The sequence below is a fragment of the Solea senegalensis genome, linkage group LG9 (assembly GCF_019176455.1).
Source record: "Solea senegalensis isolate Sse05_10M linkage group LG9, IFAPA_SoseM_1, whole genome shotgun sequence".
In the NCBI taxonomy this organism is placed as follows: domain Eukaryota; kingdom Metazoa; phylum Chordata; class Actinopteri; order Pleuronectiformes; family Soleidae; genus Solea; species Solea senegalensis.
The window spans coordinates 16,904,607-16,922,163 of record NC_058029.1 but is presented as its reverse complement, the minus strand read 5'-3'; the positions used below and the strand labels follow the sequence as shown (position 1 = coordinate 16,922,163).

Sequence of the window (17,557 nt, the reverse complement as noted above, 5' to 3'; positions counted from 1 at the left end):
TCCAAAGGGGCCCTGTGATGGACTGGCAACCTGTCCAGGGTGAAACCCGCCTTTAGCCCCGTGTCAGCTGAGATTGGCACCAGCGCCTCCCGAGACCCTCGTGTGGAGGATAAGTCAAAATCCAGCATTCTGCATGATTTTATCAAGGTAATATTAAAGTATCTCCTCATAGCTGCACGTGTTGCTAATTTCAGTTGCTAACTTTTCTCAAAAGTGATTCAAAAGAAAAAAGTGTCGGAAGAAAAGTGAATATGTCGTGAAATAATCCGCCTTCCTCCTGAGCGTGAATACTTTTGAGTTTTGTCCTGAGAAAACAGCAGCCTAATCGCAATACATTATTCACTCTTCTAATGTGATAATACACTTGTAACACAAAATAAACATCGTGCTGTTTTTGCTGATGGCTTTCCAGATGTGTTCAAACATCATCTGGGGAAAGTTAATGTGCCACATGTATTTCTTTGCTTGGTTAATGTACGCTGGTACCAGACTGTTTGGTTCAAAAACAGCAGAACACTCAAAACTGTGGCCCTGGAAATCTTGTTCATATATTTTAAAAGGGGAAAAGTGAATGACTGCCAATCAGCTGCACCGAAGTGGGTTTTTCAAATGATAAACAAAGATTTGATTCATTGCATCAGTGCTTTAAGCTTTAGTTCCCTTTTCTGATTTAAGCTTCATTTCCTCTTATATCCTTGCAATAAACTAGAAAAGGAAATGTGTGCCAGCAAACTGAAGTCATGCACAAGATGGTTTTATATAATCAGTCTGTACAGTGGTCGCTGGTATAAATGAAATAAAACACAAACACATATTTGGAGAATAATTTAATGCGAGCCATATTACATGATTAACAAGGTCCTGAGTGAAAGTCTTGTTCAGTGACAGTGTGGGTCACGGCTCGGGTATCCAAACACCTTCTTCACTTGACAAAGTGAAAAGTTTCTTGCAAGTGTAACCATGTATGAAGAAGGCTGCGCTCCGTGCCAAACTCTAGCTGATAAAGACAAACTTGTCCACTTCACAGAGACTTAAAGTAGAGTCTGTTATCAGCCAGATCTTATCAGACTGACCACTGCGACGGAATGAATGGCCTTAAGTGGTGTTGCTCTGCCAGAGGTCACAGTGAGCTGCGAATCAAAGAGGAAGCCAGAGGTTGACCAAACACACTGTTCTCCCACTGCCCTCGTGTAAAACTATCTGCCAAACACCAGCGGTCCCCTCTGAACTTGATTTAGCACTGAGGTCACAAACAGCCGGTCCTCTGCTGTGGAGGATGAAGACGGCACACTGATGACATGGAGACAGAGGAGATAAGCTGAGGGCTTTTGTTGCCTTAATACTGAGATAATCAGTGGGCTCTCAATAATGGGGACTCCACACAGACATGTGCTATTTTTAGCACATGTCTTAATGAGCGCTCGGACAGTAAAGCAGCACACATTTGTCTGCTTTCCCTTCTTAAATCACATTTTTCTGGTCCGTTCCATTTTCAGACGTAGTCTCACGTCCTATAACGATGTAATATTTTTGAATGAATTATTAGCTTAAACAAAAAAGAAAGACAGAATGACACGAAATGTATGTTGTAAAGTTTTCCCTTTTTTTTTAAAATTCTGAAACGTTTGTACCTGCAGATTCATGAATTAGAATTCCTGTAGTGTAGAAGCAAAATACACTCACTTTTACTGACACTTCTAAACATTAATCTGAGCCAAACACACAGATTGTTTAACACGTTGTTACTGTTGTTGGTCTTGACATCATCATGTCCTTCTGGTCATGTGACTCCACTGTAGGTCAGCGAAGGATCCTGAGGTCAAGTGCGAAGAGTCGGCGTCCTGCAGCAACAGCGCTCCTGCTGGTAAGTGAGCAAAAAAACACCATGAGTCATAACACAAAATAATATATACTTAAATATGAACCATTCTATACACATGACCGTTGGTTGCTGGTGAATTTTGGCATCTCTATAAACCAGTGAGCTGCGGTTACGTCTGAGTTAAGTGTCATTTCTGTCATAAAAGCTTATTGCTTTATGTTTTTTTCCAAATAATCACCGTCCTCTGAGACCCTGTTCTTAAACTAAATGAAAATGCTTCTGAACAAAAAACTGTAAAACTGTAAAGAGTTGGAATAACTAACTACTAACCATTAGGCTGCATTCGAACAACTATTCCAATGACTGTCAGCTTGGTGTTCTCTGCTTCCACTAAATGCTGCACATAATGAGGAATTTACCAAAGTTATAGGAAGAATAAAGTGATTGAGACGGCGCAGGAGGAATAAGGGGATCTTTGTCACTCGAGGTAACAACACATCAATTATCAGTATGACAGTAGGCTCCTGGTATTCACTGTTGGTGGGACTGTGGGCAGGCCAGCAGGTTAATGAAGGCAACAGGATTAATACCCAGGGAGTGCAGCGGCCTCAGGGACACGAGCAGGAAAGCTGCTTCATTAGAGCTCGAACCCCCGAGCGGGACACAAGCACTCAGTCCCTCAATAAGAGACAAATTGTCCTCTGACTCAATTCACATCGAAGAGGCATTAACTTGAAATATATTTCAAAAGAATTGTTATTATTTATAGAGAGTTCATTTTTTATTTCCGTGTTCTGCCATTAGGACAATCCCACATGGGGGTATTTTGATAAAAAAGAGAAAATAAAATTAATAGTTATAAATGACTTTGTATATGCATCAAAGTTAGCTGCAACAGGTTTACAGGACAATGAGTTATTTTCCTCGTGTCCCTCATGTCCCAGGTCCCAGCGTCTGCTTTAATGTGACCTAACAAAGTCTCACACAATTCACATTAAAGGGGACAACACAATGAAAAAAAAATCCAATTTTCTTCTTTAGATTACAACATATCGTCCAGATTACACTACAATTGTGTGAAAATAATGTACTGTATTTACAGTAACGTAGTTTTAAGGGAACGCGCGCACACACACACACACACACACACACACGTGTATATATATACATACACACACACTCTCCATCTTGATTGAACATAAACAGGAATGTTTGAAATCATTGTGCTGGACTTGGACTGCCCTCCACTTCATCTGTGTGTTTATACTTCCTGTGAAAGGCCCTCTATTTATGGACAACTGAAGAACACAAATAATCATTTCCCCCCGCCGAGTGAAAAAACCTGCTTTTATTATCTGCAAAGTTTTGCCGTGCCTTTTGTGTACGCTCACGCTGCGTTCTGATTGCCTGTTTATTATTGCACCGTTCCGGCCGAGCCAATGGAGCGCGAGCCAACTCCAAAAAGGTGCCAAGCCCCGTTCCCGGCCTTCTTCCTGTCTGTGACATCATTGTGTATCCCTCTAAAACAAACTGATCCGTGTCTTGTCTGCAGCCTGGGTGGCACACATCACACACCAGAGAGGGATAAACACAACGCGCACACGTTCTCGACTGTGCCCTTTGGACGCGTATCAAAGAACATGTCTGCTTGTGATTGCACGCCTAAATCCGCGGCATCATTCTTCATGACCAGTGTGATGAAACACTGACCTGCTATGGCTTCACATTTTCATTTGAAATCTTTCATTTGCCCGACTCACACACGGTGTGTGTCCACAACCCTTCAACCAGGTTTAAAGACGTGCCGCGCCTTACGCCCAATCTTGTCCAAATATCTCAAGAAATAATGTTACAGCGTTGACAAAGATCCTTTCACCTCAGGGATCGGCAAGTAAATGTGGTCGAGGGCCAATTTTATTTGGAAGCAATTGAATATTGGGGCCAAAACATGGTATCTTCATCACTGAAGTGCCTTAAAACGTCTTCCGTCAGAAACAAAAACCCACATGAAGACAAATGCGTGTGAGATACGTACTCGTACTGTTAATATTTAGTGTGCATCATTTCAATTTTAAGAACATATGCAACTATTTGAAAAAGTTCCTATTTTTTCAGAATAAAAGAAAACATTTAAAAAAAACATTGTGACGATAAACAAATAATTTAAGATCAGATTTGTTCAATCATCTGCTGGGCCAGACACTGATGCTGGCGGGCCAGTTTTGGCCCACGGGCCACCAATTGCTGCCCACTGCTTTACGTCGTGGGCCATTGTCTTTTATGTTGCTATAATAGCTCAATATTCTTGTATGATCTGTGGATAAAAATCTTTAAGGACAGCGATAATTCATCCGTCAGTGCTCAAGCACTTTGTTCACTTTCTCTGCACGTCCTTTCAATTCTAAGTGATCATATTTTTAGAAAATAGGAGATGTAAAATATTGTTATTATTTAAACCAAACGAGCATGAGAGGTCTTCAAGAAATCAGCAACAATTAAAAAAAAGTTACACTCAAATCTTTTCTACCAGGTTCTATTTTAATCCCTCTTTGCCTGGTTACCATTGCTGTCTTGGATGAAAGTGAATTATGTACAGGCAACATTTTATATTCATTAAAAAAATCTCCTGAAACAATAAACCTGTATACTATGTGATGTTTTTAAGAAATGCTTTTTCAAAGCTGACAATGAAAGAATCTGTTGTTTTACAGAAGAATTCTTTTGTTTCTTCAAGGCTTAAAAAATAGTCAAATGTCATCGCTCAAACTGTCATCTCTGTTCCTCCACAACCTTTAAAAAGGATCCAAAAACACTGGATTCTTCTCTTTTTTTTCTCCTTCACAGCTGGATGTCTGAGCTCATGGTGCCGTCACGTGAAGAAGTAGACACAGCTGCAGGTAACTGCTCTCTCTGCACCGGCAGTATAGAGGTCAGTGAACCCAACAGGTACTTATAAATGCCACATGTTTCATGACCACATTTATTTGAATGTAGATTTTATAGTTAAATCACATTTCCACCTAATTAGCTGCTGTAAATAATGCACACATTCTTTTTGTTATTAACCATGTATGAAATAAAAGTAAACAAGGACCTATCTTGCACAGATGTGTGGATCCACGTGAAGTCTTGGTTTTACAGTATGAGTTTCTGACTCTTCACATGTGTAACAGATAAAATCCTCTCTGAACAAAAGAGCTGCTTCAGACATGCCAACAGTCAACAAAGTGCAGATCCAGGAGTTGTTGTCTGTTTCTGTTTAGTTCCTCTGTTCTTTTCTTCGTTGCCTCAAGTGCAGTTCTATTGTCTGATCTTATGATCTCCTGACTTTAACATGCACTCTCTCTCTGTGAGGGACACTTACAGGTGTGGATCAAACTATGTGTGGCGAGTCAAAAATAACGGTTCATTACCAAACTTTTCCCAACTGAAAGTTTAAAAAGGAAAATCTGGATTTTCACTTTAGAGAATGAGTGAAGTGGCCGTAAAGTCTGCACCTGCTCTTAATTGTTAGCTCCAGACTGAAATAAAAGTAAATGTAAGTTAAGTTTAATGTTATAGTGTGCTGCTATTCCAACATAGTTTTACTAAGGGTGCAAATGCAGTTATTTATAAAAGTAAAAAACATTTTATTATTATACATTTTTTTTAAAGAAACAACATTAGTTTGTGAATAATGTGTATTTCATGCCAGGCCACGTGAATGTAGTGAATAACGATGAGTTAGATATTTTACACATTTTATGCACTTGTTTTGTTTTGTTTTATTTGTTTATAATAATAATATTAGTATTAATAATAATCCTAATAATACAAATAATAATAATAATTATTATTATTATTGTTGTTGTTGTTATAATAATAGTGTGTGTTGTGTTGCTATTGTCTCACTTTGTGTGAATTATTTGTCAGTGTCAAAACATACCACAATGTAAAACAACTAAAACCATCTATATAATAAATCCCAATGCAATTTTACACTTACGTCCGTTCATTTGTCAGTTAAAGTGTCGAAATTCTCTTTTTTCTCCGGTGATAAATGCTCGTCACTTTCTGTTAGTGCCCTCCTTTTTTGGAGCCTCCTCCCTCCACACACACACACACACACACACACACACACACTGAGACTTTGCAGTATAGGCCCGACACAGTTGAAAGTTGTTTTTTTGTTGTTTGTTGTTTGTTTTACTTTTATAACTTCTAATACCATCACCTTCTTCTTCTTCTTTCTTGCGGAAAACAAGACCATAACAAACATACCCAGCAGCAAACGTCACTCACCTTTGTCTCCCTGAGCTCGGTCACGTCACAGGAGTCAGATCCACGCAGTGTCCCACCGCAGGTGATCCTCTTATAAATCCATTTCAATCAGATCTAATGACGATCTGAATAAAGGACTACACGTCCATCGTGTGTGTGTGTGTGTGTGTGTAGTGAGAGCATAATATAGCGCCGCTCCGAGCTCAGCTCCCTCTGCACTGCACTGCTTTGCACACTGAGTCCCTGCAAAGTCTGAACATCTGCTCATTTCACGTGACTTTTTTTAAAAATACTAACATCTGTTCTAAATAGGTTTCATTCTGTGCCTCTGCATCGTGTCAATTGCCAACTCCTCTGCTCTGAAAGGGGGGGAGGAAACTTAATTTAAGGCTTCAGCGTTGCATAAGCACTGAAATGTATTTCTTTTCTTTTAAAAAATAAAAACAAGTTTGTGATGTCATGTCACACACAAAAATATCCCCAGCTTTTATTTCTCATACAGACTCTGTTTACTTCTTTGTTTTTATACAGAGAGAGAGCGTGAGAGAGAGACAGAACTCCTTATAACCTGTAAAGGTTTCCATGAAAAGCTGTTTATTGATCTTCAGGCCTAGACTGTGCTTGGGGAAATCCAAACTTCCAGTGAGAATAGCCACAGACCCGCAGCCTCTACCTCCGTGGCCTCCTTAAATTTCATAGACATCTGGGAATTCCATACATGCCTCGCAAGCCAATTACACACCTTCAAACGTGAGCACACTTTGATTTAGACAGTGAGAAACACAGTGAGATCACTGAGCTCCACTACAGCACAGGTAACAGTGGAGTGGAGAAGATTGTTTTTAATAAACTAATAATACATTTAAAGGCATTCACGGCGCGCGTAAAGACGCACAATGTGTTTGTTATTACGCTGCGCTGCAAAATCACACAGGGTTAATGTCACTATGATGGATAGGATTGTCAAATGTAAATATAATGATGGATATTTTTCTCATATTACCTCATGCAGGACAGGCGTTTCCTACAGTAAAACACGTTATAAAGTAAGTGAACTTAACTACAATATTATGAATATTATGCAACTTTTCATCTACTTCTATAGCAGGTTGACATGACCTCAGTGTAACTTGTTTACTCATAATAGTGAGTCTCAGACCTCAAGCCACATTTAAACAAACCAAATATTTCTTTAATTTATAATTTATAGGTCAATAATGTATTTTAGTTCATTGTTTTTTTTCCTCCTTCTACAGCACTGTAGAAATACAACTTTCGATTAAAAAATGTGAATTTCCTGAAGCAGTTCTGGATATAAAAAGTGAGGAATGGGAGAATTTATCAAACCTCTAATTGTTATTTTTGGATGTGTGAGAGGACCTCAAGAAAAATTGCTCCATGTTACTCCAACGCTTTTACTCGAGCCAATAATAACTCCATCTGTTTTCCCAAGTGACTGGCGGTGTTGTGGAGGCTTTTGTCATTAATGTTGTGAAATAGAAGCAGTCAATACAAAATCTGCACTTCAAATAAATAACTGAATATCTGTCTGAAACTGAAACTTCACTTTGACACAGTGGCGCAAATTTCATACAATTTTTCTTTAATGCAAAAAACAACAACAACACATATACCAACATTTTATACAAACGTTAATAAAAACAAGAACGTTTTTGTACTTCAGACACAGGATCCTTCCTTCAATGCGACGCCATTAATAAATAAATAAATGTATTCTGTTTTTTTTTTGTTTTTTTTTGCACAGGTTAGATCCACGCTGCAGTCAGTCAGTCAGTCTGTAATGTGAGCTACACCACCAGTTGACAGCCTCACACCGAAAAACAAACAAACAAAAACAAACAAACAAACACAAACACTGAGACCACTGCTTCAGTAAATGCACGTTGACACAAATAAGACATGCAGTAAAAAAAAAGAAAAAAAAAAGAAAGAAAAGAAAATGCATTAAAAAGATAAATTCAACATTCGTCGTCAACAACATGAGAATGAGGTGTATGGAGTTAAAACACACGCGCACGCACACACACACACACACACACACACACACACGGCTGTGAGTGCCATGTCGGGCCTCTGCAAAAACGAATCCCGGACCTTTTCTGTGGTCCTTGGTTGAAATAAAGAGTGATCCCATGTATCCAGCATTGGACTCCAGAATTGTCCCGTCAGAATGTGATAAGTAGATTCAGCAGTCACCTGTAGGTTATAGATAAATGCATCGATTATCACTGATAACTCTGCAGAAAACAAACAAACAAACAAACAAACAAACAAACAACACAGTTTCAGTGAGACTGTTGCCATCAGGCCACGCATTCTCTCCCCCTGTCCCTTTAGTGTTATTGTCCCACAGTTCGACTTGACTCTCGGGCTCTTTACCAATGTTTGGGTGGCACAGTTTTCTCCAGATGTTAGTGAGATGTTGACAGGGACCAGGCGCCCTCCATCCTCCACACGGAGAAGGCGTAGCTCAGCCTCTCGTGCGCCACATAACTGCAACTTGACATCTTGGAGTCCAGCTCGTCGCTCTGCAGCACCTGGCAGAGGAAGTCGATGTACCTGGACGCGAGTTTCAGGGTCTGTATTTTACTGAGCTTGTCCGAGGGCAAAGTGGGGATAATTTTGCGCAAAGACGCGAAAGCCTCGTTGAGGGACTGCGTCCTCTGTCTCTCCCGTACGTTGGCCATGACGCGCTGTGACTGGAGCTCCTCGAAAGACTGGGGGCTGCTGCTGCTGGACTTCTTCCCTCTCTTCCCAGGGGTTGGGCTATCTGAGTCCTCTGATCCGGTTTTCCTGCTCGGTCTCCTCTTCCTCCCACTTTTCTTCGGCAGCCTGTCCAGCTCCCCCTCGCTGTTGCTCAGGCTGTCCACAGGAGAGACAGGGGAGCTGCTCGACTCTTCCCCCATATTTTCCTCAGACATGTCCACTTCGGCCAGAAAGTGTCCAAAAAATTATTTCCCTCTCATGGAGTCAGAGGATTAGTCCACTTGTTGCCGTGCGCGGGTTATTGAAGGAAACCAAAGTATCCATAGATGAGTTCCTGGGAAGACAAGTCTTTTTCTGGTACTAGAGAAACTTAAGCACTTCTTTATAGGCTGCATGGCGTAAACTTTTTGGGCAGAGGCGGGATTGGCCAAGAAGATGAATTACGTGAGACGAGGGGTGGGAGCATACAAGGAACTATCAGAAAAAACTCTACAGATTCAAAGAAAAGATATAACAGTGTGTCATAACATTACACTAAAACAAAGAAGCAGACACACAATCACATATATAAGTTTAACTAACAGTCTTTATGACCCAAGTAGATTTTAATAAGACAAAAAATGATCTGAAGTTCACAAAATGGAAAATGGAAAAACTGTATTCATGTATCAATAATAGTGCAGCAACAACATGGCAATAGCACAGTAATACTTTTGTAACTTTTATGGTAATACCATCTTATTTAAATAGTATAGAAAATGTGTAGGGAGAAAGAATTTGAACTTTTTCATGTCAGGGTACTTAGGAAAATCCTTACTGTCTCACTATTACACTGTCATGCAAATAAGATAAGTATTACCATGCTCCACTTACCACATTGTAACCATACTGTAATGTAAATCATTACAAAATAAACATGTTACCAGCATTGATTTTTCTCCATCTCTGAACCCAATTCTTTTTCATAAAACTCAATAAAAATGTGCATGCAACTTCGTGAAGTGCAGGGAAAATAAGCTTCACCTCAGTCTATAGATGCAGTCAACAGCTTAAATGTTAGGACTGATTGTTGTAATCTCAGTGTGAAGCTCACAAACTTGGCCCGTCGCTGTAAACCTCGCCCACATGGATGATGGATTTACGTTTCCATCTAGTCCTACTTAAACTAAGTGAGATCAAAATACTTGAATAAAGGCAGCATATGATCCCAAATCTTACATTTTTGACACGCAGCCAGTTCTGCAAAGGTTCAAACTGTTCGTTGGAAGGATGCTGTGTGCTCTAATTATGTTCCCCACAAGAGGGCATGCAGTCAGAAAGTAAAGTTTGTGATTTACAATATATAAAAAAAGGGATTATTCTGGGTTGGCTCCTGTCAGGAATGAAAGAGAAGGGCAGCTCTGTGTGTGTGTGTCAGGCCCTCTGGTATTTACTAGGTTGGTGATACAATATCCATCTTGTTTAGTGGAGGATTACTTTGTTTAGGTTGAGAAGGCTGTGGTCCACAGGAGCAGCATCTGGTTCAGGAAACAGGGGGGCAGCCAGGGTCGGAGGTCACAACACCAGTGAACATCCATTTACATCTCTCGTGGAGGCCTGAGAGTGAAGTATTGTTCCGAGGGAAACACAGGCTTGTTTAAGTTGACTTGTGCTGCTTGACATATTGAACAAGAGACATTGTCACGTTTATTAGTTTTTTTCTATTTTTTCCCCCTCTGTTTCACAAGGTAACAACTTCTTTGTCTTGAAGTCTGACGCCTCTGCAGACTTGTACCCAGAGATGGTGATAGAAGTGAAAGAATCAAGACGAGGATCAGCTCAACATTCTGCAAGGTGAGCGTACCTGTGCTGGGACACTGTCCATGGTGCTGATCTCAGATAACGCCACACTTACTGCACGTTACAGGTAAACTACCTGCGCTACATCTCAGCTCAGCAGGCAATGTCTATTACTTTACTATTTGTGTTTTTATACTTCCTGATCTAACTACTACTACTACTACTTTACCTTTAAGTAACTACATTCATTAAACAGCCACTCTTACAAGTTTGTTATTAGTTTTAATAATTTACATAAAAGACAATTTTAAAAAATGACATCTTTTTTAGATTAAAACACTCCATCCATCCTCTACCACTTTATCCTCCACATGAGGGTCACAGGGGGCGCTGATGCCAAACTGGGGTGCCATAGGGCGAAGGGTTAGTTACACCCTAGACAGGTTTGTTCTATAATTGTTTATTATATATTATATATTTATTGTTTATAAGTATTGCTTATGTGTCAATCCATGTGTTACTTTCCCTTTTTTGCTTTCACCAGATAAATATTTTTGGTGCTTGCGTTGTATTTGTGACAAATCCTTTTGATAGCGTTGCAATACATTGCTTCTTTGACAAGTTATGCGACAAAGCCCAGATCTGGATGTTGCGATTACACGGTCAGCGCCGCGGACCCGCGTCCACAAGGACACCGCATCATTCCTTATTATATTCAAAAACGACTAATGTACGAGCGAGCATTTACACCCACTCCTCTTTTACATTTCTTGGCCGATTTCTCTGTGGAGTTGAGCACGTTGCTGCTGAAGTGACTCTGAGAAAACACAGCTGCTTCTCTCAAATATGATGTCATCAAAGGACAACTTCCCCCAGTGTTGATCTTTAATAAAGACAAAACCTTCATCAGTGAGCTCCAGACTGTCAGGGCCTGACAAATATAAGAACGCGGGGAGGAGACACACGACGCTGATTGCTTCTCAGTGAAATTTGCCACATGATGCTGTCCACTAGGCCTATAACAGATGAAGAAAGCCTTTGTCCTTATCAATGAGCAGTGAGTGGGTGTTTTGATAAAGTCAAATGTATATTACTGGCTCATGCAACTCGACACAGCAGTCATGAGAGACCCCAGAGCGTCATTTACCGCCCCTCCCTGAGGTCACATCAAGGCAGACACTGCTCAAGCTCTCACTCACTGAGCCCTGAGCCAGAGCCTGATCCACAGAGACCTGTCTATTTTCTCTGCTCCGGCCTTGGAAGGCAGTGTTTCTCTATCAGCCTACTCGTATCTATTGAAATAACAAACCGCAGTCCTCCACATGTACAAGGCTCCCACAATTGACAGTGATATTCATGTTCACTCCATTAAAGCTAAACCACAACGAGTGCAATGCCAGCTTGCCAAGATGGATCAACTGCAGAGGATGAGAAAAGACAGGGGTGCGTTCTTCAAAGGGACGTCCCAGATAGCCTCTAATCAACCCTCAGCACTAACGAGGGCAAGCAGTGGAGTTGGATGACAGCATTTTTTCCCCCCTCAGACATAGCTTCAGAATATCCCATTCTGTAGAGAAATCCAGACATCATATCATTATTTTCTGATAACGTTAGTCTGGTGGTAGCAAGAGACGGTGTGCGGTGTGCTGAATTGGGAGATGAGGATGAAAACAGAGCTTTATGAGTTGTCTGGATGCTCACGCAGGAGCCAGGATTCCTCGAGTTAGCTGTAAAAAGAAAGCCTTTGAAAGCCACACGCTTTGATGTCGTACGTTCTAATCGTGGTTCAAGCATCCACTGAAGCACAGTCTAACTTTTGTCTGAGACTTATTCCTTATCATCGTCTCATAAAAAAAAAAAAAAGGGGCGGATTTTTGTGCACATGAGCGTCCACATGTGTCCACGTGTATGAGATCCACTGTTAAATCTCTTCATGTCATGGTAATGTCTCTGTGGGACATCAGACAGCTCCACCACACAATGACACCTTATTAGCCACAAAGAATCAACAAACCTCCGGTATGTTTTCACAGCTTGGAAGCTCGGGGTGATGTGGGGTCTGTGGAAGAACTGGCATCCCAGCAGTATAATGTCACACACACACACACACGCACAAAGCAAACACATGGCTTCCTCCCAGGCTTTGAGAGAAAAAAGTTTCATTGGTCCAACTTTGCTCGCTAAACAACAACACAGCATATACCATGTGGTGAAGGAAAAACCAAAATGTGGACACGCGCTGCGTTCAAGCCCCTTGTAGGTTTACCCGCCTCTGCCAGTGAAGCCTATAAGATCAATATCACCTCATATATTTTCCTGCTCTTGCCACTGCTAAAACCTAAACCTCAGTATCACTGAGCCATGGCTTCTGCTGCCTGTAAAGCACGCTGCCACCCAGCAGACCACACACCGCTGCAGCATGAAGACCAGTGCACTGACCCGTGTATTTAAAATACCTGCGCAGAGAGTTACTCGACAGGTGCTACTGTGACTTTAGACGGTACAATGTGTGTTTCTCTCATAACCATATTTTAAGGTTTTCATATGTTGTGGATTGAAATGTAATGTCACATTTTAGACTGTAGTATGTAGGTTTTTATTACTGTGTATATCATTCTCTGGGATGTTTCTCTTTTTATAACCACAGTAAGCCCATGATTGTCGATGAAATTGATCTCCAAACCACATATCAAATATATCATAGTGACACATTCATGTAATAAAGACGTGTACAAACACTAGCATTTTTGTTCAGTGGAAGTGAAGAGTGATAGACGTGTAGGTTTATAGTCAGTGTTGTAATGTAATGTAATAAAGTACAAATACTCTGTTACTATATTTAAGGACAGAATTCACATATCTGTACTTCACTTTGTTATTTATATTTCTAGCAACTTTTACTTTTACTCCACTACATTTCCTTGAACTATCTTTTTTAAATTGTTACTACTAAATAAAATAATAAGAAGAAGAGCAATGTTGCTAATGGTCTGTATAAAGCTTTTCTGGTGTTGATAAGCTGATTTACACTGCCATTCACACTCACTCCTTTTTATATCAGAAAATTACTTTGGCTTCTTAAAGGAATACTTCACCAATTTGCATTTAGCTTTGTATTACTAGAATAGGGGTAGTATTTTTGAAAAATTGTCAAGAAACATCTTCATTCTTTTTTTATAACGTGCCCACACCGAGCCTTGGTCCGAGGCTTGAACCTGCAACGCTAATTCCGCATTTTTTAGACCCACTCGTAGGGGGCGGGAACTCATTCCCAGAATGTAACAGGGTTTGCCATCTTTGCTAACAGGACAAAGTGTCACTGATGGGCATGTACCAAAGAAAAGAATGAAGATTTCTCGAAACTGAAGCACAATTTTTCAAAAGTACTACCCCTATTCTAGTAATACAAAGCTATGCAAACCAGTAATCCTCAAAGTACAGTAAATGTCATATACTTTAAGACTTTTACTTAAGTAATATTATAAAAAAGTGACTTTTTCTGGTGAGATACTTGTACTTTTACACAAGTTTGTTGACAGTTTTATCTGCTGAACATGTGAAGGTTAAGGTGAGTAATATCTGCACATACTTTTTTGTTTTCTGTGATTTCTGCCTAGTACAATGGAATCATGCTTGTGGTGCTCATAAAATGAAAGAATAACAGCTTTTCTTGTTGATGAATGTGCTGCAGATGTAAGTGTCCCGACATGAAAAGCTGAAAATAACTTTGACCTCATTATTTCGGCTTCTCATTTCAACTGTGCTGTCCATAACCTGAACCTAATGTGTTGTCGAGTGACGTTTACGAATATGCAGGTGAGTGTGATGTAATGTGACAAAAACACTGCCGCCTTGTTTCAGATATTGAACATAAGCGACGTGACAACTTGGCAAAAAACTCACTCCTCCTCGTCTGGAGTCATTCATCAGTCATGATGACTGTCAGGATGAGTGTCTCTGACTCCACACTGAGTCACTTTATGAAATAATAAAGGAGAAACTAGTATGTAACCACATCCCCCCTCCCTTATTTATGGTGAAAAGCCCCGTGAAATAACCACAGAAGTGGAAAGCAGCATAGCATGACATGTCACACTGACTTCTCCTTATTGATGAGCATAAAGTCAGCCATGCAGTGTGGTGCCGTGATGAGTCTGTGTTACTGCGATACCGTACGGGGACTGTGTGAGGAGCGGGGAGGTCAAACTGAGTGCTCCAGCTGCACACGCACATGAAATGTGTACATGCAGATGATGGGCAGCGGTGTGGGGGCGGGACACGAGCACCTGGGGAGTGATCAGGACGGAGAAAGGTCTCTCACATCTCCACCACAAACAAAAGAGGAGTGTGGAAGATCACAAGATGACTGCTGATATGGATGTGTGGATAGATAGATAGATAGATAGATAGATAGATAGAGAGACAGATAGGTAGATAGATAGATAGATAGATAGATAGATAGATAGATAGATAGACAGATAGGTAGATAGATAGATAGATAGATGGATAGGTAGATGATAGACAGATAGATAGATAGATAGATGATAGACAGATAGATTTATAGATAGATAGATAGATAGATAGATAGATAGATAGATAGATAGCCTTTGCAGGAAGTCATTTCTCTCTTACTCTCCTCTGAACTGCAGCTGTGCTTCCATCTCTCATGATTTCTGCTCACCTCTGCTCCTCCCACTGTGTCAGTCAGAGGTGACCTCCCCCTCCTCTTCGTCCTCCTCCTCCTCCTCCTCCTTCAGTCAGACCAATCTGTCAGGACACAATAGGCTACCTCTCCAGCTATGTTGTTTTTGGAACGGGACGCTTCCAGCTCCACTTGTTCTCCCTCATGGTTGACAGAAATTACCCGAGAAGACACTCTTCTTGGCCGGCGGAGGATTTTGCCCCCGCCTCCCCTTCCCCCGTTTAAAATGGTGTTTACTTTCAGTCATCAATGTGCAAGCTTTGTGATAATCACTACCCTGTTATTATTCAATATGGGAAGTCATTTGGATGAGCGGCGCCTTCAGTGTTTCCAGTGCGAAGAGGGTAGGCTTTAAAAACCGTTCATATCCACTCATCAACAGGACAGTAAATAACCTGTCTATGAGAAACGGCCTACAGAGCTTTACACAGATACTGAGAGCTCAGGTCTGTCAAAGACATTACATGCTGTTTTTTAAGTGTGGACACCTGCAACTTAAGGCTGTTCTCACCATCTGCTGTAAAGAAACATAGGCCTAATTGCTGGAAAAGGAATTAAAGACACACAGTAAAAGTACAATGTTGAGAGAGGATCGGGACTTAGCAAAGAAAAAACCCACCACACCCTGAAATACCATGACTTACTTTCATTTACGAGTGAAGAATTCACACTGAGGGATTTGTTTTTTACTTTTCTATTTTTAGCTGAACTCAAATTCTTATTTATCTAATTTCAGGTAAATTAGAATTTCCAGTGTTTTAATTACTATCATCTACATGTTATTTTGATTGTATTTATTTTTGTTATTTACAGATTTATTTTGCATCGTAAATGTTTTCTATTTATTATTGATGTTGTTGTTGTGAAGTGTAAACAAAACAAACACTTTCAGATATAATTTCAATTTCTAATCACTAAACAGTTGGACATTTGTCACTCAGGTCACTTTGAGTTGAGAAGGTAGCCTAATATTCATTTGTGACCTTTTCACACTGAGCCCTTGTATCCAGCAACTGGCTCCTTACCTCCTTCCAGTTCACGTGACCTCAAAACCGCGCGAGATTTAACTTTTAAATTGCGTCAATGGCGGCGCACCTGTTTGTTCAAACCCCAGAGCTTGGATGTCCACGCGCTGCAGTGAACGGTGAGTAGATTTACGTGCTCGCACGCGCGGTTTCTTTTTTTTAAAAAAAAACTTGGTCGTGTAATTGAAGAGAGGAGGAAACACTGTGAAAAAAAAGTGAAGCTAATTGTTTGTTTGTGTGTTTGTTGATAGGCAAATGTGTGTTGTTGTGTTGTTGGTGCGCGTGCTCTGCAATCACACAGCTCAGAAAGGCCTGAGCTTTTATTGGAGCTTTTATTTTGGCAAAATAATGCAGTTTAAAATGAGATTAAATGGTGTGGTATGATGTAAATGTTCCCTTCTCTGATTCCCAGTCCTTTTACCATAGTGCTGTTAGAGGCTCAGCAGACACACACATTCTGCACCACCATCCGTGTACACCTGAGGAAACTCTTGTCAGATAGGATGTGATCACACCAACACAAATAATCTTAAAAGTAACACAGGAAGAACTGGAGAGAGACTCAATCATTCCCTGCCCGAAGGCAAAGTAACAACAGTAAATCAGAGGCTTTATTGTGGTTGGATGCAGATGTTTATCAAAAAAGGAAAAAAAAAAAAAGAAAAACAGGCTTTTTTTGTCCTCCACTTTTCCTTTATCACAGTGTTCTCCTATGACGACACTCAGTTTGCCGTTAGGTTGGCCTGATGGAAAAAGTGAGAGCGAGAGCAAAGTGAGGTGTCCAAGGACGTGGATGGTGATTACTCACAAAGCCTCTCTGAACTCTGCCAAAGACTTCAGGTTGTGTTTTTGTTTTTTCCCCTCTCTCGCTCTCTCGTTGGCTTTCTCTGAGTCATTTGGTAAAAGAGCTTCCTCCTTCCTTTACCAGCAGTGGTCATGAGATGAGGCTCCATGGAGGCTGTTAGTCAGGAGAAAGGCATTGAACTCAGGGGCAGAAATCAACACCTCGTAACACACGCCACAAACCGTGTGGGAAACCTATAGTCCCTGTTTCTGTGATATGGATTTACAGACAGGAAGAAGCATGAAATGTGAGAGAGAGAGAGTTCCTGTTTTTAAAGAGCTGTTTCAATGAAGAAAAGCAACTTCCTGATAGTCATTTTTTAATTGATACCTGATTATAACTAACAGTGTTTGTTGGAGGTGCTCTGATGGTGCAGTTGCTGTGGTCCCAGCACTTAA

General features: G+C 40.6%; 1 protein-coding gene and 1 long non-coding RNA gene across 2 annotated transcripts; both read right to left on the bottom strand.

Moving 5' to 3' along the window:
- Positions 1 to 821: 821 nt before the first annotated feature.
- LOC122774972 lies at positions 822 to 6,316 on the bottom strand. Its single transcript, XR_006361042.1, has 2 exons — positions 6,104 to 6,316; positions 822 to 1,861 (listed from the first exon to the last, which is right to left on the bottom strand). It is a non-coding gene; the product is annotated as an uncharacterized LOC122774972 (long non-coding RNA).
- A 1,348-nt stretch (positions 6,317 to 7,664) lies between these two features.
- twist1b (twist family bHLH transcription factor 1b) lies at positions 7,665 to 9,196 on the bottom strand. Its single transcript, XM_044034497.1, has 2 exons — positions 8,483 to 9,196; positions 7,665 to 8,299 (listed from the first exon to the last, which is right to left on the bottom strand). Exon 1 carries the CDS (start codon positions 9,022 to 9,024, stop codon positions 8,515 to 8,517), a length of 510 nt encoding a protein of 169 aa, XP_043890432.1. The 5' UTR covers positions 9,025 to 9,196; the 3' UTR covers positions 7,665 to 8,299; positions 8,483 to 8,514.
- Positions 9,197 to 17,557: the final 8,361 nt, after the last annotated feature.